Source organism: Hydra vulgaris, chromosome 03 (genome assembly GCF_038396675.1).
Source record: "Hydra vulgaris chromosome 03, alternate assembly HydraT2T_AEP".
Taxonomy (NCBI): domain Eukaryota; kingdom Metazoa; phylum Cnidaria; class Hydrozoa; order Anthoathecata; family Hydridae; genus Hydra; species Hydra vulgaris.
The window spans coordinates 25,042,501-25,056,828 of record NC_088922.1 but is presented as its reverse complement, the minus strand read 5'-3'; the positions used below and the strand labels follow the sequence as shown (position 1 = coordinate 25,056,828).

Below are 14,328 nucleotides of genomic sequence, written 5' to 3'. Positions count from 1 at the left end.
TCCTTTAGTTGTTGCTGACTTACTTTTTCTGTTTTCTTGGTAACTTTGCAAAATCCGATCCTAAATTTCAAAAAAAATTTTAAATTTTACCGTGGGTGAGTTGAATTATAAAAATGCAGATGTATAGACTCTATTATTTTTATTTTTATTAATTATCTTGAAAAAAAAATTTATTTTCAAAAACAGAAATAAAAAACATTGTCAAATGTATATCGTTAGTAGATAAATTTAATGAGGAAATTTAGAATCATAGTCTAACTTTTTAACCAGTGGCCAACATTTGGTTGAGACAATTACTGGTAAAAATCTGTTAATATTTAATAAAGTCGTTTACCATCGCTTTCTGTATTTCATTATTTTATCATTTTCTACATTATATGTGCCACAACATGTTTTATATAATGGAGCATTTATTATTTTATTCAATTTGGCATTTTATGGTTTATATAATTGAACCTGAAAGCTAATTCATAGTCAGATTGCAATAATCATTAAAATATCATAACATATATAAACAACCTACTTTTGTTTTTTTACCTAAAATTTTTTAAAGATAATAGTTCTCACAGCAATAGGCGAAGGATTTTTAAACCGGAGTCCTTTTTGGGACTCCCTGAGTAAAATTTAATAAACAGATGGAGGAGTCTTAATAAGCTCAGAGTGGGTGCAAAAATTTTAAGAAAATTATTAAACATCAACTTCTGTGTATTAAGCACTTAAAAGTACAACTTTTCTTTTCCTTTGATTTTTCATAACTCCCGTTTTTTCTTTTAAGTAAAAAATTTAAGTAAATTTGACCATACTTTTTTTTTGTTTAAGAAAAGCCTATTCTCCAATTCTTTGCAACAACTCTTACTAAACTATCAGTGAAACTAAACTATTAACTAAACAGTGATTCTCAAGATTATCCATACAAATCGAGATATTGTAGGGGTGTGGGCAACCCTGACCCACTGTACATAGATATCTGTCGCATACAGTTTTGGGAGGATTTTCAACAATTTTAATGAATCTCCTTAAATATATTTTAGTGATTGTTTTAACAATAGCATTGTTATAATTGCTATAACAGTAACATTATGAAACTAATTCTCTCTGGACAATAATTTCTAATACTCGTTTAGAATAATAAATAATGGTTGCAACGCAAGCAATTTCCTTTGGAGAACTATATGAAAAACTTTCTATAATGATTGCTAAACTACTCCCTCAAAGATTTATTCTGCACAAGGAATTCTTGCTTGAATGAAATAAAAGTCGTGGAGGAAGGTGGATATTAGGGTTGCATAAGTAAAAAAATATTATATGCTTTTTATCACTGATATTTAATACAAGAAAAAAACTACAATACCTAATTAAAGGAATATTTTTTAAATAACTCCACCCCACACAGGTGACAATTTGAGTATGAAATATGTACATACATACATACATACATACATACATACATACATACATACATACATACATACATACATACATACATACATACATACATACATACATACATACATACATACATACATACATACATACATACATACATACATACATACATACATACATACATACATATACACACATATATTTATGGTTATGTATGTATGTATGTATAAAAAAATCACAAAATTACACCTCATCTTTTCTAACATCAATCAGTTTTTCGATTTCATAAGCAATGCTTTCAGGACCAATCTCTGTAAAGGATATGTCAGAACAAGTACCATCAAATGATTCAGCTGTACTTTCCGATTGAGAAGAACATGTTTTAAGGCAACTTTGCATTTCCATTTTGTTGTCAACAGATTCATGTACTTGAATATCCATATTTTGTATGGCCTTAATAGCAAAGTTTACGACAAAAACTTATATGCATAATATCATTTTATAATATATATATATATATATATATAATAGTTTTATACTATAACTAATTAGATTTTTTTTTTAGTCTATGGTCCTTTAATCGACTTCAGCTATATGTTTTTAAAAATATGTTGATTATTTAAATGTTGATTAAGTTATTAAGTATTACTTAATAACTTAATAATCACTTAAACAACCAACTGGAGTCAATTAAAGGATCATAGACTATAAAAAATCTAGTCATATATTTTAAAAATAAACATAACAATTTAAAAAACTTTGAAAAAAACAAAAAGAAAAAACGCTTTTAGCAAAAAAGTTTAATATGCATTTAATAAATAGCGAAGAAAACATTACTAAAATGTAATGTAATACATTATAGAAATGTTTTCTTCGCCGGAACGCGTCGGAGTAACTAACCCGTAAGTAAGTATTTGAGAATTTGGATGGGGTTTAAATTTAGCGGAGGAGGACGGATAGTAGAGCTGTTAATTACTGGGTTTGCTTCAGGTTTGATTGGATCAAAACCTGGAGCTGCATTGTAACTTGGTTTTAGATAAAATATTAATAGTCCTTTCTTGTATTGAGAACTCAGTAGTGTACATAGGCTGACTGGACACTAGGCACAAACAAGTAATTGCATTTCTTGCCCCATCCAGTACCATAGTGCCCTTTAGTTTTCTTACGTATTTGAATTTAAGTAAGTGTAATTGGCATAAGTTTTAGCGTAAGTGCGAGTTGACATAAGTGCGAGTTGACATAAGTGCGCCGAAAGAATTTTCCAACATTGGCATAAGTGCGAAGCAGTTGTAAAAACTAGCATAAGTGAGAATTGGTATATGTGCACCAAAAGTATTTGAAAACATTGGGATAAGCGAGAATTGGAATAACTGCAAACTGGAATAAGTGCAAAGCAATTGCAAAAACTAACATAAGTGTGAATTGAGATAAGTGCGCCGAAAAACTTGCAAACATTGGCATAAGTGCAAACTGACATTCTTTTTGCCGCGTTAATTCTAGTTTTTACAAATTTTTTAGTTTACACATATGCCAATTTATGCTCAGCACTTATGACAGTTAGCACTTATGCCAGTTTTTGAAGCTCATTGCTCTTATGCAAGTTTACACTTATGCCAATTCTCACTAATGCCAAGGCTTTCAAATTCTTTCAGCTTACTTGTACCAGCTTGCACTTATGTAAGTTCACAATTACACCGGTTTGTTTGTATTCCAGTTCGCACTTATGCAGATTTGCTGTAATGAAATTCGCACTTAATCAGTCGCTCCAACATACTTAAGGGAGTAACTATTACTTCCTTGGGTATGTTCGTACTAATGCAGCAAATCTGCATGAATGAGAATCGGAATACTTATTATTTTTCTATTATAGTAAAAGGAATAATTATTTTAAAGTTATATTGAAAGAAATGAAGTTACAGCGCAAAAAAATATGACGCTTATTTGAGCGTTTTGGTTTCGTTTTTATCTAACTTGGGATATTCTAGAACGCGTCGCGAAAACGCAAGGAAAAAGAAAAAATACATTTTTGTTGTAAATGCAAAGCATTTTAGTGAAGCTGCACCGAGCAGTGAACGCCTTAGGGATAAATGGACAGATGTCCGGTGGAAAACAAAGAGCCTCAAAGTAGAAAATTACTAAAAAAATGATTAGTATAATGTTGTAAAAATAAGCAATAAAAATAAACAATAGTCGAGATAAGAGTCATTTACTGATGTTTTACTAAATTGTCGTTAGTGTCAGGTGTGATGTGTAGACAGTATCAGTGATGGAGCAGAATTATTCGTTTTATAAGTATTTATCATGTGGTCTGTATTATTAGGGTGGTAAACATACATTATCGATTTAAGTGTGTCATGGACGTTATGAGTACAGTATGGATTCGCGTCTTATTGTACAGCATGAACACAAGAAGACCTCTAACTTTCGCCCGAGACCGACATCCTAAAAGAAGTTCCACTCTGGGTATACACCAGGGTATCTTGTCAAGGTATCCCATTGTGTTATCCCAAAAGGACTATTCTCAAAGTATCCTGTCAGGACGATTGCCACAGACTTCTGAATTGACTCTGAGACCAGAGGACACTTAGTGGGGCTCAGTACAACTTGCATACAATTGTAAGTCACTTTTATGAAATGAGTGTCGATAAGTGCAGTGCTTTGTTGCAGTATAACGAGAGTCAGTAAGAGTTGTGAACTGTTTCGAGTCTTGCAGATGCGTATGTAATGTAGACAGTCAATGCTGTGTACTTGTGTGTCTCTACTGTAATAAAATGTCTTGATGGTATGAGTTATAAGTATAAAATTGGTTGAAAGTCATTAAAACTGTTGTAACGTAAGTTAGACATGAATACTAGAAGTCCAATAACATGTATTTTAAAATAACAGTCTATTGCAACTAGATAATCTGGAAAATTTAAACAGAAATACACTAATAAAGTAACACAAACTCTTATATATCTATTTTACAACTAATAATCTCTCTCTATATATATATATTTTACAACTAATAATCTAAGATTATATGGAATTATGTATAAGTTATAAGAGTATCTGTGAAAATGTCATGTGACTGTAATGTTAACAGGAGTATCTGAAGTGGAGTAGAATTATTCGTTTTATAAAATAGGTAGCAGGTAGCCTCTTTTCAATTAAACAAACTGTATGTATAGTATGGTTGAGATAGTGTTTACTTATATTTATGGTGACTTGTGTCTTTAGTATGAGTTTTTAGTATCAAAATAATATTAGTGGTTAAGAGCTGGTTATCAAAATTAAGTTATTTGGTATCTAGTAATAATGTGAATTTGTGTTTTTTTATTTTTTTCTCATTAGCTTAATAATTCTTTATTAGCATTATTATAGTATTTTAACAGTGTGATAATGATACATTAACCATAACATGTGCGTACGTTTAGATATAATTTAAGTTATAATTTAAGTGTTATTACTTGTTTTTTATAGAGGGATGTGTATGGGTGTATTTCACAGAGTTGGAGTAGAATTATTCGTTTTTTAAGTAGTTATCAGATGGTGTATGTAACAGAGCTCTAGTAGAGTATTTGGAGTGGAATGATTCGTTTTATATATAGTTAGTGTGGTGTGGCTTGAGTTATAGGTATGATAAATATATATAGTAAAAAGATGCAGTGACTATAAAAAGAATATTAGATGTAGTACCTTTAGTGTATTTGACAGTAATTATGTATTAAATATAATGTATATTTATAGTAACATTAGACATATTATGTATAGCCTGATATGCACAAGCACATTATGTAGTACTGGACACCTAATGTGAAACTAGGTGGTGCTGGGCAGTGGTTATGCATTTTGGCTATACACACACACCCACTAAATGTATATGTATATATATATATATATATATATATATATATATATATATATATATATATATATATATATATATATATATACATACATATTATGCATATATATACACCCACAAACATACATACAAATACATAAAAATAGGTATGTATCTGTCTACAAATATATACATAAATACATACATATGCACAAACACCCACTGATAAAAAATAGTTACGTATATATTCATACAAACATATGAGTATATGTGCTCACGCATGTGTATGCACACACATATACCCTATGGACATACATATATATTCCAAGACATCCATAAATTATTTATATGTATTATATACATTACACTGGCTATTTCACACATTTATTGTGTTAAATAGGTGTTAGAGTAATGTTTTAATGACTCAATTTAGGTTAAGTATAAACTCTATAGGTGTAAATCAGCAAATATAAATTCTAGAAATATTAGTATAAATCTTAGTATAAAATTAGAGTGACAAGCATCAGTGTATAGAGTGGTATATGATTAAAATATAGGTGTTTTATTATCCAATTACCCATATAGTGTCAAGATGACATTCTCATCAGGACCATTAATTGTTTTCAGGGAGTTTCGAAGGTCTGGCGCCTGACTAGAACGCCATTAGCGTCGCGAAAACGCAAGGAAAATGAAAAAATACATTTAACCCGCAGCCACCAGTTGTGCACAATAGCATATATGCTTTGGGAAAAACACTCCAGCTTTTCCAATAAAATTTTTTAATTCAAAGATTTTTTTAACTTACTGATCTAAGAATTTCTTGTTGTTTCAATAGTCAGAATGAGTCTAAGCTTTTTTCCTAAATCATAACTACAAGTATTTGACAGATACCATTTTTATAATACCATAATCATAACTTATTTTTTTGTTAATTTACTTCCCCAAGGTCGAGAAGGCCACTACAGACGTGGAGGCTACTTAATTGTGGTTATAACCCTCTCTCAACTCTATAACTCTGAAACACAAACTTTGACGAACAAGGCCGCTGCGTGGAGAAACAAGTTGACTGCATTTCCTCATGAACAGAGCTAATAATTTTCTTATTCGAGCATTCTTCACTGTCATTGCCGTCATCAGGATCGGAACAAAACTCTTCATTCTTATTTTCCTCTAAATAGTTCTACTCAAGCTGTTTCTACTATTGAACCTTTTTTCTTATAAAGTACATCACATAGTGCAAGATGGGTTCTATGACATCAGCAAATTTAATGGATGACTCCCAATTATTGTCTCATTTTTTTTATAACTAAAGGTCACCACTTACTTAACTGCTCTTTTTGAAAGGATCGAACCATTTATTCTAATCATTCTAAGATCATAATAAAATTTATCGAGTGAAAATTAAGACACCAATACCTTCTGATTCCACCTCAGGTCATTTATCAAGAGAAATTGACATTCATCAAGAGAAATTGTCTTTTCTCCAGTAATATTTTTTTGCTGAAGCTCTCGAGCAATATTTTAACTTAATTGAGCTAGTTTAATTTATAACAATTGCCTTCATAGCATGTTGATCATCACGAATTATAAGTCCTTGAGCAATCATTTTATTGGTCTAATATTGGTCCAAATCTTGTAAATAAAATTGTACCAACATCTGTATCCTTTAAAACCTATCTTAAAAACACGAATAACGTTACCATGCTTGATTATGAATTAGGCTATGAAGAATTAGAGGCAGCCTTTGCCTCCTTAAAAAAAAAAAAGGCTCCAGGATTTGATGAGATATCTAGTGATATAGTTATTGCAAACAAACACAGTCTTAATAGACCCCTGTTTCATATACTTAAGCTCTCATTAAATTCTGGGATATTTCCGGATGTACTTAAATTGGCAAAAGTAATTCCATTATACAAATGTAATGATCATTCTGACATTACAAACTACAGGCCTATATCAATACTTTCTGTATTTTCAAAACTCTTCGAACGTGTAGTTTATAATAGAATCTATGATTACTTCATTAAAAACAATTTTTTTTACCCAAATCAGTTTGGCTTTCAAAAAAATCTCTCTACAGAGCATGCAATCATTGAAATAGTAAATCAAATAACTAATGGTTTTGAAAATAATAAATTTACTTTAGGAGTGTTTCTTGATTTATCAAAAGCATTCGATACAGTGGACCATTGCATTCTATTAGATAAATTAAGGCACTACGGAATAATAAATAAAAGTTATTATTGGATTAAAAGCTATCTTACAAACAGAAAACAATATGTAAATAATGTCCAATCTGGAGTATTAAATGTCATATGTGGAGTCCCGCAAGGATCGATTCTTGGTCCACTTCTTTTTCTAATATATATAAATGACTTTTGTAATGCATCTTTAAAAATGAACTCGGTCATGTTTGCAGATGACACAAACTTATTTCTCACCAACAATGATATCAAGAAATTATATGCAGACATGAATATTGAACTGTGTAAAGTAAACAACTGGTTTAAGGCAAACAAACTCTCACTTAACGCTGAGAAAACAAAGTATATACTATTTCACAAAAAAACACAAGAAGAAAATCTTCCTCTCAAGTTGCCTAACCTATCTCTAAATGATAAACTAGTAAATAAGCAATCCAATATAAAATTCTTAGGAATCATTGTTGATGAAAAATTATCCTGGCTTCCACATATAATATATATCCAGTCAAAAATCACCAAAATAATAGGTTTGATGTATCGAGTTCGCTCCTACGTCAATAAAAATAGTCTTAAATTAATCTACTTTGGGCTAATTCATAGCTTCATCAGCTATGCAAACATTTCATGGGCAAGTACTCAAGCGGCAAAGATTAAAAAAATTTATAGTCTACAAAAACATGCCTGCAGAATCATTTACTCAAAAAATAGGCGTGAACACGCTAAGCCCTTAATGAAAGATATGAAAATGATGAATGTGTTTGAAATTAATATCTACCAGCATTTAATTTTCATGTATCGTTATAATCACAATATCTCTCCTATAAGCTTTAATAACAAGTTTAAAATAAATAAAAATGATAGCTATAATCTTAGAGCGAATATGTCCAACACATATAAACTGCCTCGGATAATAAACAAATATTCAGAGTACAGCATTCTATATCGAGGTCCAAAAGTATGGAATACTTTTCAAAAAGGATTCAAAGGCACGGTAAATTCGTTAAGTTCCTTCAAGTTTTTAACAAAAAAAGAAATTTTTAAAATATAAGAAATGTTTTTGGTTAATCATACTTTGAATAATTTCTCATAAATCTGTTTTTGTTTTATTTCTACTTTTGTTGGTTGCTTATCAATTTTATTAGCGAATTACGCGTTTTATTACGATATTTTATTGAAATTTTATTACGCATTAACATATTACGATATTTTTTTGAAATCTTGTTATAGGGGCTCTATGAAAAGATTGCGATAACGTACTGTCATCCTCATCTTCTTTGAGCCCCTATCTGTTTTACTTATTTTATTTATTGAAATTTTATATTACGAAGTTGTAAAATCTTATATTATATTAAAACAGAGAAAGAAAAAAAAAAAAAAAAAAAAAAAAAAAAAAAAATTTTAAATGTAACTTACGGCTGTTTCACTCAATATAAAAACGAGCGTGACGTCATGAGTTTATAAAAAAAAAAAGTATTTCCGCATAAAAAGTATAAAAATTCACAAACTTTAAATTAATAGTAACTTTTTTATATAAATGCTTTCATCTTGCAATTAAAAAAATATAAAAGATCTATCTTTCCTTGTTAAATAAATATTTACATTAATTGGTATAAAAATAAATATTGCCAAAATATTTTTAATAATTTAGAACCACTTTTCTAATTTTCGCATATTTTCCGGAAAACAAGAGTTGGGCCAACTAAGATTTCATAACATAGCTTTGTGCTTGATATTTGAAATATGGAACACTTAACCCTAAATGTCCATTCTATCAGATTCCTGCGTCATTCTAGAGAATTTTTTACAAAAAGACTGTTTTTAAAGCATTTATATTTTTTAATTGATCGTTTTTAAATGCAAAACGTAACTTTTTTGATGGATGACGTAAGTTACTGAAATTTCAACCTTTTATGCAAATGAAAAGAAAAAAATTACTTTACGTGCCTTCAGCTATGTTATGAAATATGTTTTCAAAAATGTCATGTTTTCCAACTAATCTTGTTAGTTTTAGGCGTACATTTGTGTTGACGTTTTTTTGCGATGACGTAACCTTTATGCGTTACGTCCCAAACTATTTATTAACGAATATTCTCCAAACAACTGTTTCGGCGAGTCAATTTTTGAAGTATAAAAGTAAACAAAGTTACGCGGAATTTTTTTTTTTTGGATTATCAAACTAATATCAGATAAGTTGTTAAATCCACTTTTATCTAGTGCATATATTTGTTAATTAATATTATTTTATTTGTTTTTATTATATTTATTAATAAGTCAATATTATTTTGATAACAATGTATTCAACTGAGAGGGAAATTCTAAAACAACATATAGGATGGAAAAATGGTTGGGAAGATAGGTGTAACTTTCCTTTTGTTAAGCGATTAATTAGGACAGATAAGATCAGTAACAATGTCATTTCCATTTTAATGAAATTAAAATGGAAATGACATTGTTACTGTCTTGTCTTTAAAATAAGAGGTGATTTATTTAGTTTTATGAGTTTTCTTTTGCCAATTGATTTTGATATGCCTAATAATGTCGAGTTTGATAAAATGTGCCTAAAGTTAACACGCCAAAAAAAGGAATATAAAAAAAATTTTAAAGCTATAAAAAACGAAGAATTTTTTAAAATGCAACTGTCGCAAGCTCCACCCAAAAAAAAAAAATCAGCAGATGCAGATGACTTTTTCACTTTAAATAACAGTCAGGAGCTACTGAATCAAATTGATCAATTAACTTCTGAAAATAAAACAAATATGGAGCAAATAGAAAAATTTAAAATGCGAGGTAGGTAGGTGCCCATTCTGTTCCTATCTTCAGAAGTTATTAATACCTATGCAATACCTTCGCTCAGGTTAAAGAATGGAATACTAGTCTTGCATCAAATGTATGTAAAAATCTAGCTTTTATATATTAACTTGTGATTAGAGCAACTGGTATGTTGGTTGGGTATGATCTTGTATGTTTGTGTATTTAATTTAAAAAATGTATTGTCCTTCATTATATGTAACATTTTTTTATAGATATATTACATATCCATTCGATGTTTATCACCAGAAGTTAGTTCTACCTTTGCAGTACCTCTGCTCTACATACCTCCTCGCTGGTTAAAAAATGGAATATAAATCTCATATCAAGTTGGTGTAAAAATTTAGTTCAATAAATTAAGAACTTGTAAACGTTATCAAAATTTTGAGTGGAGCAATTGTTTTTCTGGTTTAGCATGAGTATGAATCTGATATCAATTGGATGTACAAAGATAGTTTACTACTTAAAGAACCTATCAGTAAACCAACTGATTATAAAATAGTTTTTAATGGGAATAAAAACAAATTTTCAAAATATTTCAATTAGCTATTTTTATACTCAAACACTTTATTTACTGAGAGAAGAGACTATAGATTCAAGTGCTATAAAATAATTCTACTACCAAAAGCGAGGTTAATTTAAAAACTTAAACTCAAATTTGGTCATGAATTATTTTATTAGACTTGGTGAGTGTTTATTTATTAACAACTTAACACCATATTATTAGAACTGTATGCACAGAAAAAAATAAATGCTTAAGCTTTAAATGTTTTGACTAAATATTCCAAAATCGAAATCTGGCTTTATTTTGCAATGCAATGAATTTATTGGCTTAGGAAAGTAAGTACCTAAAACAAGAACTCCTGGGTTTAAAAATGTACTCTTTTAACAGCTAATCCCCCTTTTAACTACATTTTTCATAACTTTGCGATAAGTGCGGTTTGCTTTCAGACCTCAATAAAGTCTGTTTTAGCTATCCTTAAACAATTAAGTAAGATTTTTTTGTTTTTATAATGGTCAAACAATGGGTATAATTGATAATAACTATCAGAAATAAATTTTTCTGATTTTTTTTTGATAAAAAGTAACATCAAATTACTTGAATTCAGCCAACTTCATCATTTGTCGCGTTTTTTTTAAACTTAAAGAAGTTTTTTTACTAATGCATTTAATGTCGTAAGATGAAACATTTTATTGGTGTTTTTATTCTTTTTACAAAACAAAATTATCTTTAATATTTTAAAAGTTATAGAAGTTTTAGTAACACCCCTTAAGTCAATATTTTCATAAAATAACAAGAAGCCGTTAAGCTCGGTTTGAAACAGCCGTGAACTATTGACCAAAAATGTAAAAGGGAGCTGTAAACGAACTAATACTTCTTCAGCTTTATTAACTATTTAATTACAGTAGGCAGCAATAGTAGGCTGCACAGTAGGCAGCAATAATTGGCTGCATTTTATTTTTATTTTCTTAAATAATTTTGGTCGGAAATATTTTATGCTTGTGCTCTAAATAATACGAAAAACTTGAAATTGATGAATAGAATTAAAGTTCAGCTGAAAAATGTTTGCACTTCAATGATGATTTTGCTATCCATCATCAGAACGATTGTAAATGATGATTTTGCTATCCATCATCAGAACGATTGTAAATGGCAGTTAGACTATTTTACTGTAAATGTATTGTTTGTTTAAATTTCTCATCGGTATCGAAAAAGTGCCGTGGTGCAGTGTTCAGGCTCAGAACCAAGCGGTCCGATGTTGGCACTGCCCACATAAGAAACATTGGTAAAGAAAGAGGAGTAAATTTTTTATTAAGTCCTTTTCCGCGGTGCTCTTTAATAAGACCGTAAGGACTTTTTGGAAATTTGGCACTTGGAAACCCTAGGCAAAAAGTCCTATAGGATTTTGAAACAAAAAAACAAACAAAAAAAAGATAAATCCTTGATAACTATCAACACTTTTTAACTTGTGTGTTTTAATTTAACGGAGTTCAAATCTGAATATTTTTTGGTTCCAAGTTCTTATAGGATCCAATAGGACTTTTTGACAAAGGAAGTTTCTTAAAAAAAATTTCAATAACATATGTAATATCTAAAATAAATATAATATGATAGTTTGACATTGATACTTAATGTAATGTATGTTTTATAAATGTAGAAAATAAACTCAACTTACATTTTTATAATTTGATATTACATGATATGTTTCATAATAAAGTTATTTAAGATTAAATTTGAATTGAAATAGGCCAGGAATGAAGTTAAAACTAATAAAGTTAGTAAAATATTCAACTGCAACACGAGTTTTGGATAACAAAATAGTTGCGCGAAGCGGAAACAAGTATTTTAGAAATTCTTCTACTTATTGAGTTTGACTTTGATAAAAGAAATTCGTTATCGCCGCTTTTATGAAAATGATTTTTTTGTCATAGTCGTCAACATAAAGATGATGTTGGCGACTATGTTCCGGTCACCCAGTGTTGTTTCTCTTACTTTATTTATAAAAAGCTTATTAGCAAATTGCGCACTCACCTTTTTAAAAATAATAAGGTTCCAAAGCGTATAAATAAAAAATTGCATTAAAAATTACAATTACAAAAATAATTTATAAAATATCTTATTATTTCTAGAAGTATTTTGAAATAAATATAATTCATTTTTTCTAAAACACATTTAACCCATATGACAATTCGAAAGACATTCATGTGAAGAATCAGGGCAAATTATAACAGAGCTTCTTTTTAAAACAGTATCATGGCAACGTGTTGTGATTCCACATGACATTTTAATATTGCTGTGAACTGCAGTTGCTTTGACATTACTATTGAGCAGTGTTCTACTGCTTAAAATACTTTCATTCTGATTAGAAAAGTTGTTTTCCCAGTCTTTATCCTGCAATGAACTTATTGATGGTGTATTAGCCTTTGTTTTAACACAGCATAATGTTGAAGGATTTTCTACCGAAGTAGAGTTTACGAAAGTGTCTGAATATAAATTTAATGAGCTTGTGGTACAAGTGCAAGAACTTTCTCCAAGAATTTCTAAATTACCTTGGGTAGCAAGATACGATAATAATCTTAAAGAGGAATCACTATCATCAATAGTTATGTAAGAGTTATGTAAAAGATTCACAAATTCAGAGGGACTACTCATAGGTAACATTTCTGGGACACTGTTTGGAGCTGCTTTATATTGGAAGTATCCTTCAGTATGCATAGGTTTACAGAATGGATGATTAAAAAAATCTGAAGTATTTTTATCTTCTTGTGTGCTAATAATCTGGTGTTTCAAAGTCTCTATGGAGTTTTTCACATTCATTTCATTAATGAAGTCTGTGCTGTTATTGATTTTCGATTCTTCTTGCTTAGGTTTCCATTTTTTCTCTGTGGAATGGAGTAATGGTTTATTTGATTCTTGAAACTTAGATAATTTGTCAAAATTATTTCCTTCATTAAAATTTGAGTGATTAGTTTCTAAGTTATTCGATCTCATTTCAGTTAAAAATGGTTTATCATATATTTGATCTGGAATTGAACCATCAACTGAATCTTTATGCTTTTGAGTGTGCATTTTTAACCCTAATGACATAAAAACTACTTAAAAAAAAGAAAAAAGATTATAAGATATATATATATATATATATATATATATATATATATATATATATATATATATATATATATATATATATATATATATATATATATATACTTAATTTAAACATTAGCTAAGCAGTATAAAATCATACATTGACTGATTATCTAGGTAGAACATGCAAGAGAGTGCTGCTACATCGATTAAGATTTTGAGTTGGGATAGGAATTTTTTTTTTTTTTTAATTATTATTTGTTTTTTCTTTTTTTCCAAATATATATATATATATATATATATATTTTCCAAATATATATATATATATATATATATATATATATATATATATATATATATATATATATATATATATATATATATATATAATGTTAGAGTATTCTACAAAAAGAGTGCTCAATGTTCTTAAAGAACAGAGCAATAATAAATTAGAAAAACACTCAACTCATCAGGAAGCTTCCTGATGAGCCTACTAATGGCAAAACAAATTGCTT

General features: G+C 29.0%; 1 protein-coding gene and 1 long non-coding RNA gene across 2 annotated transcripts in view; one reads left to right on the top strand and one right to left on the bottom strand.

Annotated features, from left to right (window-relative positions):
* LOC100213175 (uncharacterized) overlaps positions 1 to 14,328 on the bottom strand; it is a 45,001-nt gene that overhangs the window by 29,863 nt on the left and 810 nt on the right. The window contains exons 3-4 of the mRNA XM_065794356.1: positions 12,904 to 13,803; positions 1,636 to 1,865 (exon numbers count right to left, since the gene is read on the bottom strand). Coding sequence (XP_065650428.1) covers positions 1,636 to 1,865; positions 12,904 to 13,803 — 1,130 coding nt within the window. The remainder of the gene's footprint in view (positions 1 to 1,635; positions 1,866 to 12,903; positions 13,804 to 14,328) is intronic.
* Positions 9,850 to 10,758, top strand: LOC136078048 (uncharacterized). The gene is made up of 2 exons (XR_010637477.1): positions 9,850 to 10,303; positions 10,440 to 10,758. It is a non-coding gene; the product is annotated as an uncharacterized LOC136078048 (long non-coding RNA).